The sequence below is a fragment of the Varanus komodoensis genome, unplaced genomic scaffold (assembly GCF_004798865.1).
Source record: "Varanus komodoensis strain SLA01 unplaced genomic scaffold, ASM479886v1 scaffold39, whole genome shotgun sequence".
Classification (NCBI taxonomy): domain Eukaryota; kingdom Metazoa; phylum Chordata; class Lepidosauria; order Squamata; family Varanidae; genus Varanus; species Varanus komodoensis.
Genome location: NW_025335922.1, coordinates 8,927,029 through 8,944,575, shown reverse-complemented (window position 1 = coordinate 8,944,575; position 17,547 = coordinate 8,927,029). Strand labels below are relative to the sequence as shown.

At 42.3% G+C, this 17,547-nt stretch overlaps 1 protein-coding gene across 5 annotated transcripts in view; it reads right to left on the bottom strand.

Annotated features, from left to right (window-relative positions):
* The window catches only part of AGK (acylglycerol kinase), a 53,660-nt gene that overhangs the window by 13,496 nt on the left and 22,617 nt on the right, over positions 1 to 17,547 (bottom strand). For 2 of the 5 annotated variants that reach the window (XM_044441028.1, XM_044441027.1), the window contains 8 exons: positions 15,052 to 15,131; positions 12,163 to 12,238; positions 10,010 to 10,102; positions 7,610 to 7,642; positions 6,733 to 6,952; positions 3,692 to 3,782; positions 2,048 to 2,117; positions 866 to 945 (listed from right to left, as the gene is read on the bottom strand). In XM_044441028.1, coding sequence (XP_044296963.1) covers positions 866 to 945; positions 2,048 to 2,117; positions 3,692 to 3,782; positions 6,733 to 6,952; positions 7,610 to 7,642; positions 10,010 to 10,102; positions 12,163 to 12,238; positions 15,052 to 15,131 — 743 coding nt within the window. Of the gene's footprint in view, positions 1 to 865; positions 946 to 2,047; positions 2,118 to 3,691; positions 3,787 to 6,732; positions 6,953 to 7,609; positions 7,643 to 7,760; positions 8,994 to 10,009; positions 10,103 to 12,162; positions 12,239 to 15,051; positions 15,132 to 17,547 lie in introns of those variants that run through there. The other 3 variants (XM_044441030.1, XM_044441031.1, XM_044441032.1) reach the window with 3 other exon arrangements.

Sequence of the window (17,547 nt, the reverse complement as noted above, 5' to 3'; positions counted from 1 at the left end):
ATTATCTTCATGCCCACTTTGGAAGTAGATACTTTCAATTTGATGGGGCGAGCCCTGGTGCCAAACCACTCTGAAGTTATGGCAGACACATGTAGCAGGTGCTATGTAGAAACTGCTTCAAATGGGTCTCAGAATAGCCCTCTGAGAGCTAGGCAAGGCTCCTGGCAGCACTCTAAAACCTAGGCTAATTCTGGACGGGGAAAACAATCCATCTATTAGTGCCTCAAGGTTGACACTTCAGCATAGTGGACCAGTTTGTACAGCTGTACCATGAAAGCTTGGGCCGAGGAAGACCTAGGACAAATGTGAGGAACCTCTTCCAGCCCAAGAGGCAACTTCAAGTTTAAGGGGCCGCATTCCAAAGGTGGGTGTGGTGAACGCAAATGAAATGGGGCCTAAAAGACAAAAAATATCAGCACGTTGTAGCTTAACACTCTTGGCAGTAACTATGCCTTAGGAGAGGCATTTCTGTCTTTCAGAAGAGGGGAAACCACAGAAAAGCCAGCAAACCACCCAACAATCAGAGGCAGGGGAGTGGCTTTCTGAGGAATACTAGAGGGCCAGACTAGGCCCCCAGGATGGCTGGCTTTAGCCCTAGGTCTGAGGTTCCCCAGGAGGAGAGAAGTCCACTTGTGTCAAAACAGGCTTGATGACAAACCTGGAGTCAATGCTTCTATGAACATACTGCACAACACACTGCTCTCTCTCCTCTCAGCTAAATTCCTCCAGGTATTGGAAAGCAATGCCCTCTATTCTTTACATGATACAGATTAATATAAGATGTCGCATGGGATATCAGAGAAAAATATTTCTGTGGTAGAAGATAAAGGCAAAGAGAACACAAAACAATACTGTATTTCTTTACTTGCTGACTTTTGCTCCTGCATCTCGATAAGACCCCCATCTCAAACCAGTTACAGCAAACACAGGTTGGTCTTTGTTTCCCTGCAAAAAAAATCAGCAAAACAGGAGTAAAGATCCATACAAAAGCAGCCATGTGCCAATTACACTAATCTAAGGAGATCACAGCAACAATGGGTCAAATACTCAGCAACGAGCTGAACTAAAATATCAACTACTACATGCTGGTGACACTACATTAAAGCTTTTAAAAATTAGCTTTGTTATGTGCCATCAAGTCATCCCCAACTTATGGTGACCTTCTTAATGAATAACCTCCAAAATGTCTTGTCCTTTGCAGTCCTGCTCAGCTCTCATAAATGAGTCCTTTATGAAATGGACCATCTCCTAAATGGTCTGCCTTCAACCACCCCCAGCATTACTGTCTTCTCCAGTGAGTCTTATCTTCTCATGATGTGCCCACAGCTGCAGTTTGATCATTTGTGGTCAGTTTTGCTTCCAGGGAAGCAAAATCTGACATGATTTCATCTAGGACCCACTTGTCTTTTTGTTGATATTTACAAAGTTATTCTCCAGCACCATGTTTTGAACACATCAACTGGACCACTTCATTTTGTGGACACCAGAAGCCTAAAGAATGACATACAGCATTATTGACCACTGTACAGTTGTTGAAATAAAAGGGATTTTTTCACATGGGTGCCTCAGGAGTGAAAGCCCTCTCCTCCTTCCCAGGGTGTCTACTTTTGTTGCAGGAAGCAACTGAACAAGGAACTCTGAGATACTGAAACATGATTTCAGAAATGAGATAATCAGATATGTGTGTGGTTCCAGAAAAAAACTAAACATGTGAGAACAATAAGAAAAGGCATGCCTAGGTGAGTTACTCCTGCAGTAGTGCCTAGTGCTGTTCTGCATGAGCACAATTTTTATTTTATGTTGCCACTGTACTAATCAAATGTGTGACATCATTTCCATTACAAAGAAGAAGTTTAAGCACTGCCTTGCTCTCAATCCCTCTGTCCATTCTTTGAAGAATAATTAAATGGTTCTGCAAGCTTTTATATAAATAGTCCTGATGTGTTATCACCATGTCATATGACCAAAAGCTAAAACCAGACATTCAGACAGACATAGGCCTAAGAATGCCCATCCAAAGCAGAGTGGGTAGTTAAGAAATTATTACCTTGATCTGCAACACATCAAGTGGAATCGTCTCTCCTCTAAGGATGGATAATGTGGCATCTGTGATACATCTGAAAAAAAAGTCAGAGAAGCACATAATTCAGCAGGAAAGAACATGCTTTGCATGCAGAACATTCAAGCACAATTCACTTATCTCCAGTTAAAAGGATTTTAAAAAGCAGAGTTGGAGAAGACCTCTGCCCAAGGACCTTAGAAAACTACTGCCAATCAGAGTTAATAGCATTGACCTAGAGGAAACATTGACGATAATGGTATAAAGCAGCCTTCCTCAACCTGCTAAAACTCAGATGTGCTGAGTACCATAATCCATAGTCATTGGACACAACAGTGCCTCCTCCATTCTACCTAAAGAAGCTCAACCTACAGGGTGGGCGGCTGAACTACACTTTAACAGTGCTGGTGGCACAGCATCTTTCATCTCACCTGAAGGTAGCAGGCTAGCTAAGGGCATGTTGCCTGGAACACACACCGCATGGAGCACAGTCCCATATGTACCACTGAGTTCTTGCCATGTGAGGTGACTGTCTCACTCTGCCCACTTGTATACCCTCACTGTCATATCCACAGAACAAAAATACTGGCATCTAAACACAAGAGCTTTTACTTCAGTTACTAACCCATCCTGACCTCAGAGCTAAGCAGGTAACAAGACTTCAATACACAATGAAACAGAGAATCTCCTGCTCATTTCCAACCATGATTTTGTTCTTTATTTTGTGGATCTAAATTTGAAATGTGGTGCATCATCTTTCCATCATATCTCTCCCTGCTTCTCACAACTCCACTGCTATAGAGGATAAATTATTACTCCCACACACAGGCCTGTCTGTTCACTCTTGCTCACAGAATCTAATTATTAATAATTATTTTGTTATCTAATTAGCATTCTGTTCAACAGAGATTTTGCTGGCATCCTTTGTGCTCTCTCCAAGGCCACCCGTCTTGGCGGCTTAAAGGGACAACCAATGCTCTTGTCAAGAACAGACCTAAACTGCACAGCTTGACACAATGAGCCACCATAGGTAAGCCAGCAATGCCTATTTTCATGACATCTCTGCTGGCCAGACAAACATTTCCTGAGAGCCAGTATGGTTACAGCACAGGGCATAAGCTAGTGCCCTTCAGTACTGTGGACTACAACTCCCATTCTGCCTGACCTCTGGCTATGGCAGATAGGGCTTATGCGAACTGTGTTCCAAAACATCTGGAAAGGGCCAGATTTGCCTGCCCCTGGACTAGAGTATAAGTGTTCACTGGTGGGCTCAGGTTCAAATCGCCAATGAGCAACGAAGCTTCCTGGGAGATTAGAAAGCAGTTCTCCTGTCAGACCAACCTCTCTTACGGAGCTGTAGTGAGGACAAACTAGGAAGGCCTCGTGTATGCTGCCCCGCATAGACAGAAGGAAGAGCAAGATACAAGGCGATAGTAAATATAAAGTCAGACACTCTCACAAAAAGGTCCATAACATACCCCAAAATGAAATAGCTAAACTGGTACAGATATTTACAAACATCAGATTTACAGCCCTTCCTCCCTTATTTTTGCCGATTTCTACCTCCCCATCACCCTACTCCTTTTGATATGCTTGCGAAGGTCCTCATAGTATGCAGAAATGCAAACTTACTGGACTTGGTTTGCACTCTCATGATAAAGAGTGTGACTCAAGGTGCTGGTCTTCCCAAGGGGAATGAATCCAATAGGAATCTTACTGAAAGCTGCCTGGGAACAAGTGCAAAACAAACTGACATCAACATCAGCTGAATTCAGCTCCTTTCTGCAGAGCGCAGCTGCGCCCAATATCACTCCCCTCCACCCTGCGTCTTGGCATGAAGCAGTCAGGCACTTCCTGAAAGAGAGGCAGTAATGAATAATGACTTGGAACATCAGCCTCACTGGACAACCCTCCAAGTGCCAACTGGCAACAAAGCAGCCTTCTGTACTCATTAGGCACATTGTTACACACATAGAAGTTGGCACACTCTCTCTAAGCAATGTATGGAGTCCGTCAGCAAGTGTCCATCGACGAAAAGGCTGAAGATGGCATCCAAAGCAAGGCTGCATGCCAGTCTCATTTCATCTGCAAGCAAAGCTTGCTTGAGATGGAAATCAATAATTCAGAGTGCCTTTCCCCTCAAGGAGGGGAATACTCAGAAGGCCCCTGGAAATCAAGCTGCATGAACATTTTAACGTATCAATTAAATAGTCTTTTTCAACAGACAGATTTACACATTTATCTTTGTCTCTGCAAACCGGGGGAACAGATTTTGTTTGCTAATTGGGCCACAGAATGAGTCATAGGTTGAACAGATTTGGAAGTTCAAATGCAGCTCTGTATTCTCTGGACATACTGGCTGTCATAAAATTGTTGGCTGCAAGTCACTGTATTATTCTCCTGAACTGTGCACGGCTAAAGCCATGCTGCTGAAATACACACACACGCAGAAGCTGTTCTCCTCGATGCGTGTAAGCACCTCAGTGTTAATGACTACATTGCCACAATACCCGGGCTTTCTGCAGAGGACCGCAGCTTGCAGCACCGTGACTCAGCAAATCCAAATCTTTCCTCAGCAGCTTTCCATCACTTGTTGCCTGCAATGCCTCTCTTTTATCACGGTTTGTAAACCCAGCCCCCTTCCTCTTCTCGTGTTCTATCTTCTGTCCTTTCACAGACGGGCTGGTGTCACACAAACATAAAAACATACCAGTGACATGTGCAGGACTGTCTGCAGTTTGGCAGGAGTGACCTATGTCAAGATTAAATGACTGGTATGTGCCATGCTGGTTTTGTAGGGACTTGCATCTGAAGAATATTTTCAGGATATAGGTGGTGATCATCCACTGCTTTTGTATCCCAAAATGTGTGGCACAGTGGTTAGAGTGCAGCGCTTGGAGATCCAAGTTCATTCCTCACGCGGCAACGAAGTTTACTAAGACTCCCACTGACTCTCAGCCTAACCATCTCACAAAGTTGTTGTGAAGATAAACATTGAGAGGAGGAGAAAGATTATATAAGTAGCTTTGGTTCTTTGGAGGGAAAGGGCAAGATATAAATATAATAAATAAATAAAGCATTGCTGAGTGTAATCTGCTAACTGCAGTACCTACCAGAGTACTATAAACCTCCATTTCAGGACTGGATCTATCTAAACTGCAGCCAAAACATTTGGCCTATGTTTTGGAGTTTTGTGTTACTTCCCCACCTAATTTGATGAAGAGAGGATGAGGAACTCAAAAGTTTGCCCCTTTTGTGGAATTTTGATTGGTCTAGTAAAGGCATTGCCCAATTCTGGATTTTGGACTTCTTCCCTAGAGGTCGGCATGGTTATCTTTGCATTTGATAACTATTTGGGGTTACCCTAAACTACACTGGGATGCAGCATTTTATCACACAAAGGAAAAGAAGGAAGGGAAACCAAGAAAAATACTATGACAGAGGACCCATTAATCCTACTTCATCAACTGCTGGCTGTTACCAAACAAAAAGATGCAGAGACAGTTTTTGATCAAGTGGTGATGCTCCTCCTTCAACACCTAGAAGTAGTCCAGAAGCTGCATGGAAACCAAAGGGTAGGACCAAGAGGAGGCACACCTTTTGGGAAAGGGCAGGGAACATAACAGACAATATGTATTTACATCCCTGCACAAAAGGCATATTCCAAACTAGGACCACCATGAAGGGTAAAGAACATGCTGATTCTGTAATAAAGTTTCTGATTAAGCTGCACACACTCAGAGACCAGCTGCAAGGCTGGCTCCAGAAAAAGATAAAATAGATCAGATGCTGCAGCCTGACAGCTGATAGGGAGTCCACTGAGGTAGTCTATTGCAAGCAGACCCAACCATCAAATGAAGGCATAACATGGGCTGTACTATCCTGTTCTGTAATGCAAAGGAAGCCCTAACATAGAGAACACTGAAGGCACTTTTTAGTTATGTCACAACCAAGACTGGGAAAGGAAACTTATTTTTTAAGGAATTTTGCACATGCTTTGGCTTGATGAATCATTTGGCAGATGAGTTGTGTGTGTGTTCTGAATGTATGAAGAGTCCTGCTGGATCAGACCAAAGGTACATCCAGTGGAGCCTTCTCTTTTCACAATGGCTAACTAGATTCCTCAATGCGAATCCCACAGCTTCTTTCCGCTTGCCTTCCTCAGCAACTGTCATTTAGAGACATACTGCCTCTGACGCAGGTACCATGACTAGTAACCTTGAATTTGTCTAATCTCCTTTTACAGCTGTCTAACACAATTTGTGTTTCCTTCTTCTCTACCCTTTGCTGATTAAGGAGTTGAATGATGATCTCTTTCCTGGGAAGGGGGCAGTCAAAATCCTGATGGTGGCCACATTTAGTGAAGATAGAAGTCCTTGAGTCAAGGATTTCCATGCGGTCTGGACTATGCTGCACTGAGAAGAGGAAGGGAGACTGAGAGGGAAAGCATCAAGTAATTCTGCTATATGACAGCCCAGAGACTGACACCAGCAAAAGCCCCTCCCCAAGAAATGCAAGGAACAGAAGCTGAACTGAAAAAGGCCCAGACTATAAATCACTGCAGCACTGGTCCGTTGCTTGTTTACCCAGGAACTGCTCCACTGCACGGCTGGGGCGGGGAGAAGGAATGGGAGAAGTATATAATTTCTTTCTTTAAGCGCTGAAGCTGTCACCTCCTATTATTCCTTTTGCCCAGTTTCCTTTCAACTGTAGAGATCTGAAAGCTTTAATTTTTCCCAGATGGAAATGTAATTCTTTACATTGCTGTTGAAATATAATTTTGTGTCTTCGTAAGCAGGCAACGTAGTTCTGTGCAGCAGGCACCATTGTACTTGCTAAAAGCCTCCTCAGATCTTCGACTGAATCATTAAATTGCCTTTTCTTGGTCAGGTTCTGATAAGACACATCGGAATACAGTTCTATTAACAAACAACCTTATATGCTTGATGTAACACATGCTCTGCCACTCCATCTATTTCGCCCATAGTCTGCTTCAGATGGGAACAGAAATATGGCCACAACAGGCTCCATTTTATATTTACATGAAGGTATATACATATGTATTTATAGTTCTATTAGTTCTGCACTCAGATTCTACTATGGTGCGTACACAGAACTTAAAGGGCTTAAGAAGCTGTTTTGTGCCCAAATAAGGCTGAGCTCCCAAGGAGGTGGTAAACTCTACCAGTTCTTACTGCAGGTGGAAGTTTACATGACCAAATATCCATCCCAGCCAACAAGTAACCTGCACATAGAAAACAAGAAGTTGGGGAGGAGGTTTCTAACCTGACATTCTCCCTGACATGCTATTTTTCTGTGTGAAGAAAATGTGTGTGCAGGGACACTAAATCACTCCTTGCAATATCAAATGGTACAGGTTAGGCACAGGTGTCCAACCTCACCTAGAACTGACCCAGGCACAGGCAAGTGAAATTGCAAGAACCTAGCAGGGTGTAAAGAGTCCCCTCATGCATAATAGTTAAAATTGCAAAATTTCTGGGATTCTGCAATTAAGAATGCAATAAGGAAAAAACAAACAAGCAACCGTACCTCATCTGCCCTTCGGAGGAGCCCAGTTATAACCTGAAACAACCAAAACACGTTAGCTTGCACTGGTACTCTGCCTCTGCACATACTAAGCAAGAAATTTCCAATTCCAAAACAAAGAGGTGGCACATCAGCAGGTCTTGATATATCCTACCATTTTTGCACCAAAGGAATATTCTAGGTTCAAATGCTTTTGTAGGAATCACAGTGGGAAGAGTCAGATCCAATTGTTGGAAAATGTTCCTGGGATGGAACCAAAGAGGAGGAAAAAATCTTATCAGCAATCCTTCCCCCACATCCCATTTCATTCTGTTTCTAAAGCTGAGGGCCTTACCCAGAAAAGGACCGGGCAAGGGCAGGGAAAGTAAGGAAGGTAGCTGTCCAGGCTCCAGAAAAGTTTTTCACCAAATTTTGAAACACATATAGGAAACCACTACAGTTGATTCACTACTAACCAGGTGCACATCCAGTGCTCCTCCCAGGCCTTTCTTGCTACTGTTGCATAGCTGTTCTGACCCCACAACCACCATCAAGTTTTTCCCTCTCCTGCCTGTGCTCTCTTCTTCCTCCCCAAGAAATCCTCAAACAGATTATCCTGTCTCCATCAGTGCCCACAAGGCAAGAGCAACCCACACCAGGTTCACTAGATGTGCACTGTAGGTGTGTGCCCAGTACACATGGCCCCTCAACCAGCATCATATGCAGCCTTCATCCTCAGTTATTCTACACGTGGTGCCAAACTTACAAAAGGCTTCAGGATTCATGATACATTAGTTCTTTGGATAAGATGCAGCTTTAACAGTTGTTCTCTCATAAAACAGACCCTGCAGCTTTCACAGAACTAGATTAAGAGACAAAACCTGTAACCTCCGAGACAGGTCAAGGTTCAAAGGGACAAAAAGGCTGGCAAATGGCCAGGCAGAGATTGGAGCCCTTAAGTCAAAGGAGGGGAACTGATATTCCTCCAGGTGCTGCTGGACTAAAACTCCCACTGGCCCCAGCCACCATGGGCAATGGTCCACAGGGCAGACAGCTGGACTCCAGCAGGATCTGGAGGGGGAGAGGCTCCCCACATCTGCCTTAAGTGCAGCCAATTGACAAACCAGGCTTTGTATTTCCTCAAGGGCTTCCCCACCTCACCAGCAAGAAGGCGGACATTAAAGCCAGCCATCTGATCCTACAAAAGCCAGCTCCTGGTCAGCACTAGCCTGGTTCAGACAGTAGATTCAACTATGGCTTAGGGTTAAATAAACAAGATTCATTCTTGTCAGCTCCCTTGCCACCTTACCCCAGATCAGAAGCATTTCTTCCCATTTTCAACTAACTGCAGTTTCATGTTATACCTGAACTCCTGTTTGTTGTTTAGTCGCAAAGTCGTGTCCCCATGGACAACTTTTTTACAGCCTCTCCTGTCCTCCACCATCCCCTGGAGTTCACCTAAGCTCACCCCAACCACCCCAATGACCCCGTCTAGCCACCTCAACCTGTGCCGTCCCCTTCTCCTTTTGCTGTCAGTCTGAACTCTACACTATGTTTAATCTTAGCTATGGATTAGGGAAACAAGCAAACTTCCTAATTTACAGTTTGTCTATATTGAGACGTAATACTAAAGAGCAGCTACTTAATAGAAGTGAACAGTTCCAATCTTCTCAAAACAACATAAGGTGCAGTCACAAAAAGGTTCACAATCCAGAGATGTGTTAATGTATTAATAGTTTGCATTACAGCCAAACAAAGTTAACATTCATGTTAGCTCCAGTTTCTTTAGAACAAGTAACTTGAAACTGGAAGAGAGATGATCATGTATCTGTGCTTCTGCATTTAAGGGAAATTTGAATCTCTGTATACTAATTTTGTACCTTCTTTATCCATTGTACAATGTTTCTTCCCAATTGTTAAGTGGCCATATTCCACAAGAACTGCATACATGACAGAAGTTCTCCTTGAAAGGAAATAATCAGGGGCTGGGATAGTAAAGTATGTTTGAAACACACATTACTAAATATTTTTAGGCACAGAAATGCCTTGTGCTCCTAAAATACGGCAGAAATAACATGACGATATAAGCCAAACCTGAGCACTGGGGAGACATTGGCAGACATAAGCAGCAAGAGGGTTTTGTACATGGTTAAAAAAGAAAAATTGACCAGTCATCACCAAGTACCAATAATGTCCAAACTGTAGTCTGTCTCTAGCTCCTACATCTTGTATACTCAAGGAGACTGCACCTTTGGGGGCTGGGATTACCTGAGAGTGCTGTTCAAGATTAACTACTTGCAAAGGAGCCCTGAAAAAATTATTGATAGTATAATTCAGCCTCCATTTCACTGCTTCTAATATGGATAAGATGCCAGCAAAGGCAGGTGAGGGAAGATAAGGAACACATAAGAAATTTCACAGTACCTCTTGTAGAGTTCCATCTCCTCCTGCAATTATAATCATGTCTGTGTGTTCCATCAGCTCCAGCAACTTCTTTGCTTGCCCCTCATAATCTGTCTGTGATTTAAAAAGAAGTGCAGAAATGTACTGTGCTTTTAACACTGCCTGCCCCGAAGGAAAAATTGGTATATATGTTTTAGCTCCACATGCACAAGTATATTTTTAATCTCAACACAGTATGTGCCATCTTATTTATTTTTTAAATATGTATTCTGCCCATAAAACAACCACCCCCAGGCTCACCGTACATCACACAGAGACATTCTAACAATATATTTTTTCACCCAACTAAGGGCACAAGCCTGTGGCAGCTAGAGGGTGGCCAGAGGATAGGTAAGAATCCAGCTCCCACCTTAGCCGTGTGTTCTGAGGGTGGAGCTGTGACTCCAACCATGGAGCACCTTCCAGTCACCTTTGCAGCAGGCATGGATCTTCCCATGCCCGCTGCCGCTCCAAAATCACAAGTGCCAGCATGGGGCGGGGAGCCTTCCAGGGGGCAGAAAGGGGGAAAGGGGCATCACTCTGGAATATGAAGACTCCCGGCAGTGCTTCAGCTCCTTCTCTATGAGCAGGGGCAAAAGATGCAGACGGCCAAAATCAGTCTGTGTCTATTGCAGGACATGAGAAGCACAGAGGCAATCCTTGCCCTCATACTCCAACTGGATGCCCACAATCCCCTGAATGCAGAGGATGGCACCCTAAGAGAAATACAGTCTGGGCTATTTTTAAATTAGAAGTACTTAACCCAAAGCATGTAATATCACTTGTTTTTGATGTAAAAAGAAGAAGAGAAGTTGCAGGACTAACAGATGGCTGAGTCTCTTCAAATAGATTGTTCCCTTCCTTGCCTTTCAGTCAAAACTCTCTGTTGGTTTATTAGTGAAAGCAAACAGCACCACCTATTGAACTGTCCACACTACATCTTAGAGCACTGGAAGAACGTGCAGCCACTTGCCATCCAAGTTCTGACATAGCAATTGCACATGTTGTACTTAACAACATAACCCCTTGGACAGACACAATACCTTTGCTAACTGATGAGAAGGATTCATCCCTCACTTGCAGAAGACAAACTTTTCACGCAAGGAGGTGCTTTGTAAAGCACCACGCACACTGATGGATGGTGTGATATAAATAAATCACTACCACAGCCAGGTTTTGGCAGTAGAGTTCCTGAACCATGGCAAGTTTCTCTTCTGCTTTATAGGAGCTGTCCATGATGCTCAATAGTGGCAAGCCTGTTTTGGGGATGGGATTTAGCACCATGCACAACTCCCATAAAGCTCAAAAGTGAAGCTGCAATGGATGAGGCCCACTAATATGGAACTCAACAGTCTCTCCTGGATTTTGAGTACCAGGGTTAGGAAAAAAGCCCCTGCTTGAGACCCAGTAGAGCTGCTACCTGCCAGACTAGGCAGAATATTAATTTGTTTCAGCATAAAGGTAGCATCACTTAAATTTTCATAAAATGAGAGATGCTGCCTTTCCAGGAAATGGTTGTTAGCCTACTTGGTCTTTAAGTCCCCCAGAGGTGGGACATTTCCCTCCTGCCTATGAATGGAAAATGATCCGCCTTTATTTCTTGTGCATACCGCACAAATAAGTTAATAACCAAAACAACACAATCCCAAAAATGTTTAATCCATCCAAGTTTTCTCTTCTTCTTATGTACTTAATGCTCCCATCAGCATTTCTGAGTAGTTCCCATCCAAAGGGTGACTGCAGGTGTGAAATGGTGTTCTTTATCAATCTCAAGTGTTCTGTGGCAATTTTACGAGCTCTTGCACATCAAAATTTTGCGTGGCCAGTTACCAATTCTTCTACCTACCGGCATGCATTGGTAGCTGTCACTCCAAAACATTCTCTTGGGTCTCTCATCAAGATGCATTACATATTTTCCATCACTCTATTTCAACAAACTAAATGCCACAACCCTCCCCCACAAAATGGCATTATTTAAAAATAATAAAAAATAATAATATCCTTCCACTTCAGCATGTGTCCTCTTTCGCTTTAGTTTCACCTCTAGTAACATGAGGTGAATTCTGACCAATATGTACTGGAAGAGACAAATAATTACTAGGAAGAGAAAGGTTAAGTCCGTCCTAATTCTTTACCTTCACCACAGTCACGTCCAAACCAGACAAGTGGAGAATTGGAGCTGCATTCTTTTCAAACAGACTCCTGGCTTTGCTAGAAAGTAAAATATGACAGATCACTTCAGAGCTGTTGCTTTTAAAAATATCCCTCAGTGTTAAAAAAAAAAAAACCTAAATTATGTTCATGTTAAAAATAAGCTGTTCAGCACATCCCTGGCCATGTCTAGTAGCTGAGGGAACCAAATCAAAGCTATTGCCTATGGTCTTATTTTATTGGTATAAATATGGCCATTTGTTTTTGCACGCAGAATGAATAATCCGTATACAGTTCTCAGTGGCAAGATATCTGGGCAAGCAATGAAGTCTGCCTTCCTCACAAGTGAAGTGAATGAGTGGGCTGGAGGGGGCGGATGAAAGAACACCGAGCAATGTTAGACTCAGACAATTTATGCATTCTATTACGTTAGTTTTATCCTGCCCTTCCCCAGAGGATCTTAGGGTAGCTAGCACACAATTCTCACCCACTTGTTGTGGGGGAAATGTAATTAACACATTAAGTTTTTTCCAGTGTAAGCAGCAGTCCAGTGATGGGGGAGAAGGAAAAGAACTGGGTGTGCAGGAAGTGTTCTGTTTCAGCTAGTCCTGAAATGATCCACAATTCGGAGGCAATGAGGAAGTTGGATGCAGAGTCAGGGACTGGCCAAGCCCCTGACTCCCGTGCTGTGATCCTGATCAAAAGCAATCCATCAGAGCTGCTTCCTGTTCCAGTCAGTGCGCTGTCTTGCAAGCTGCAGTCCAAAAATGCAATATGAACAGCTTCCATGCTTGTATGTGGCTAATTTGACTTCTCCCCAAGAAACTTTCCTTACAAAAATTGTCCTGAAAGATCCTGTATTAGACTCACCTGAGAATGACATGATGATTGTATTCTATGATGAGGTTGAACAAAAAATAAACAAAGTGGGAGAAATCACTTTTATCCTAATTAGCAAAGTGAGCAGAAGGTATAATAAACTCCTGCCTTTAGGTGTAAATATTTTACAGGCCTTTAAAAGCAAGATTAAAAGTAAGATCAAACCAAGCTCAACAAGACTTACTTCCAGACAAGTATACCCTGGCCTGCAATATTTAAGAAGTTAAGGTTTTGTTGAATACCCTTTTTCTTTCTTGGCCAATCCCATATATCCTCCATTCATTACATTACATTTATATCACTCCTTTCCAGCAGGAAATATATGGCTCTCCCTACTCCAGCCCTCATTCCATATTCATAACAAACCTGTAGGGGAGAGGTCATCCCTACCATGTGGAATATATGGTAGTTGGCTTGCATAGGTACAACTCATAGTCCTACTGCTCTAGTATTACTTCACTTTTCTTTTCTAACTTAAGAAACTTTCTAGGTTGTTTTCTTGCAGAAAACACCCCAAATAAACCCTAACATAAATTACGTATTATTATCCTAATAATAAGGTATGGGATACTAGCCCTTGGTTGACAGGATGCAAATTCTACATTTAAGAAGAAATATTACCTGATTATTCAGTAACGTTAAAACAAAAACTTTACCTGACCTTGTTTTGGTTATGCTCCTGTGCATTTTATGCCGGTTACTGCATAATAAATAGCCATGCTATTAATTATAAATTATTTTGGTAAGGTAATTTATAGCACCCAGAGAATACAAAAGAAGATTTTAAATAAGGGCCATTTTTCAGAGATGTGTAGTTTGTAAGACTTATATCCTATCAAAAATGAGTTTTCAGTTTAGGCTAACCAGACAATGTTTTAAAACAGTCAAACATCTATCACAGTAAGTGTGGTATGCATGGAAGGAAAACCCTTAAGTTGCAGATACCTCTATGCACACAAAGACACATTTCCCCATATAGAGTCTTCACTGGAGGAAGCTTCAGGTGAAGTGGACCCTCCTATTGCTACCCGCCCAGTGGTGTGGGTGAAATGCAATGGGATAAACATACAGAGGAAGTGTGATGTCCTCAATAGTCATTCGGAACAATAATTTATTTACTGTTTGTTTTATTTCTATCCCACTTTTCCTTCTCTCCGTTATCCTCAGAATGACACAGTGAGTTGGGTTAGGTCTAGAATAAGTGGCTTTCCCAAAGACAGCCAGTGAGCTTCATGGCCAAGTAGCATCTCCGTGGTCCAACACTCCAGCCACTGCTCCACACTGACTTACAGCATGGCTCTCATTTAGAAATGCTGGGAACCACTCATCTGGAATCTGCCTTAGAAAACTGGCACAGCAGGGAGGGCAGCCGAGAACTCTTCTCCTTGGCATGCTAGTTTTCCAGGAAATGATGGAAAAGTATATCAAAATCATTTAGATATTTACTATAGTAAGTGGTAAATAAGTGATATGAATCAATTAATTAATAAATTCAAATCTTACCCAGACATAATTTACAGGATCGGATGCCTATTTGGAAGAGGTGCATGCATGGTCAGAAGACACTGTTTACTTCACAGCAGTACTTTAGCTGTACATTGGACTTTAAAACAACTTTTGCACGAATTGGCTATTTGCTATCAATAACTCAGAAGTGCATTTGGAAGAGAGAACACCAAGTGGCTTTAGGGACATCAAATCTGCATGACAAGCAGCTCAGCACTGCTATTTACATGAACCTTACATTCTAACAACAGCATGAAAATAAATATGCATGACCTTAATGAGGAGATTCATATAAGTAAATGTACCAAATGACCATTCTAATTATGGTTTCTTATCTATATTGCAAACTGCTTAAGTCTGATAATATTAGATTTGAGGTTGATAAGGGGTAAGACTTTGATTCACACAAATGGCTTTGCCCTCACCAACAAAGGCAGTAAGAAACAGTGCCAGTAGGCAGAGTAAAGAGATACCTTGGGGAATCTTACCCTTTACAAGCTGCAGGGTTGAGAAATACCGTTGCTTTCTTTATGTTCACATTAGAAGGAATAATCTGGTTGCCGAATACCTAATAAAGAAGGAAAAGTGGGAGTTTCCTGTTATACAATAATCATATTTCTCCTCTGCTTCTGACAGTGCACACAGCCCTGACACCTCCATGTTATCTTGGTAGTTACTGGGCAACTTCTTGCCCCACACAAAGGAAATGGCTCAGTAAAGGGAAGCAGGATGGCTTTTTTTAGTCTGCCCACTCTCAGTTAGCAGCTAAAGTCCACCTTGACATTTTCAGATCTGCAAAACGCTTAATCCAGCCTTCTGTTAAACGTTATGGCTGCAAATCTAAAAGTTGCAGGCAGCCTTGACAATTAGCATATGGAACTGAACTATGTACATGCTGTTAGTTGTGAACAGTGTATAGACTATACAAGTATGGCATTCTGTACTGTGACATGTCTGCCACACTTCGATGCAAGCTAAGTAATAGAGACAAGTGCTGGGAAAATATAAGTAATAACAGTAATCAATGCATTTATTCTCAGAGCATTTTGTGAAGAGGTATAAAACAAGGCAGCTGAAACAATTGTATTAATGCAAGAGTTTTGTAACTTTTCAAAGCAGTAACTCATAGCAATTATCAAAATCATTGAGATTATTAGAGCAGAGAATTTAAAATGAATTAGAACAAAGTTGAGCATTGCGTTCTATTTATTTCACTGCAATGAGAAAGAGAAGGCAGAAGGTACATAAAAAAACAGTGATTCATGAGGGCAAAGGACAGAGGAAATCAAACTGACATGTTATCTGAAGAACAGATGGGGAAATCAGTGATTAATTCTATTACTTTTGCATTCTTGAGGGAAATCAGGGAAAATGACTGTCTGCGTTTTTAATTCTGGTCTGTTACAGCTGTTAGAAATATTTAATTATTTACTTGGTAGAGGGAGCAATATATTTGCCTGCACTGAACAAACAACTTGTCTCTTCCACAACTTATACATTTGGCAGACTTGCTCTTTGTGGAGGCTTTGCTCTCATGCATTAAAGAAGATGAAGGGAAACACATATCAAAAGCCTTCATAACAATTTGCTAGTCCTTTAGCAGAGGAAGAGGAGGGACCTTGGGAACTGATTTTAAAATTTACTTCTCATTTGACCACTCTGTCCTCCTCTTTACCATTCACATCAGTTCCCCCATTACACAAAAGTCCTCAAAGTAGTATAAACAATAACTGTGACTGAATATTCCATAAACCTGTTTATGTCACTTGATTCATTTATGTTTGATGACTGTCACTGCCAATCAAATGTAAGAACTGGATTAGCTGAAAGCATGGAATTTAATGCAAGGACAAATGAAATAATATGTCTCTAGTGTTGTATCTGCAATGAAAAAATTCCTTTTTTTTTTAACTGAAAGGCCAGTGATGGCTTACATGTATGGTCAACTCTAGGCCAATGGTGGCAAACCAATGCCATGTGTGCCACAGAGAGCATATAGAACCCTCTCTGTCAGCAAATAAGCCAAGGTGTCCCAGCATTGCCCTAGCAGCTGATAACAGCACACATAGGGGCCATGAGCATGCTCGGAAAGGAATGGTGGAGCCAGGCAATGACATCACAAGCTGCGACTCATTAGCCCTGATTCATCTGAGATTTTGAATGGCCGGTCAGGGCACTGCCAAGGATATATATATATTTGCTTGGACTGGCTGTGAGTTGTTTTTTCAAAACTAAAACCTAAACTAAAGGTTTTACTGTAGTGTTGGCACTTTGCAACACATAAGTGGGTTTTGGGTTGCAGTTTGGGCACTTGGTCTCTAAAAGGTTCACCATCGCTGAAATAGGCTTAGCAAAACGAGGTGTCCTAGCATGGTTTTGATGGTTGGAATGTGTTCAGAATGGGCAGAAATGCTGAGCTGTGCAGAAACAGCTAATCAAGGGAGGCTTTTTCAGAATCGTCCTCTTTTCTATGGTATTTTACTCCTATATTAGGGTTAGCGGAGTGCACCAGAGTAGGGTTAGGCCAACGGTGGTGAACCTATGGCACATGTGCCACACCAGGCAAACAGAGCCCTCTTGGTCAGCCTGCAAGCCAAGTTGCCCCAGCATCACCCCAGCTGAGCATTAGATAACTGCGCACATGGGGGCCATGCATGTGCTCAGAAAGGCAAAGTGGCACCAGGCGATTATGTCACGAGCCTTGACTCATTAGTCGCAACTCATCTGAGCTTTCCCATGGCCTGTTATTGGGCTGCCAAGGATATATATATATTTGCTTAGATGGGCTGTGAGTTGTTTTTTCTAAACTAAAGACTCAGTTTTTAGGTTTTATTGCACTTAGCGATAAATAAGTGGGTTTTGGGTTGCAGTTTGGGCACTCGGTCTCTAAAAGGTTTGCCATCTCTGGTCTAGGCTTTAGTTTCTTCTTATGATTAAACTTTTGCAACCCTTGAGAATGTCATTTTCTGATAAAATAAATAAAA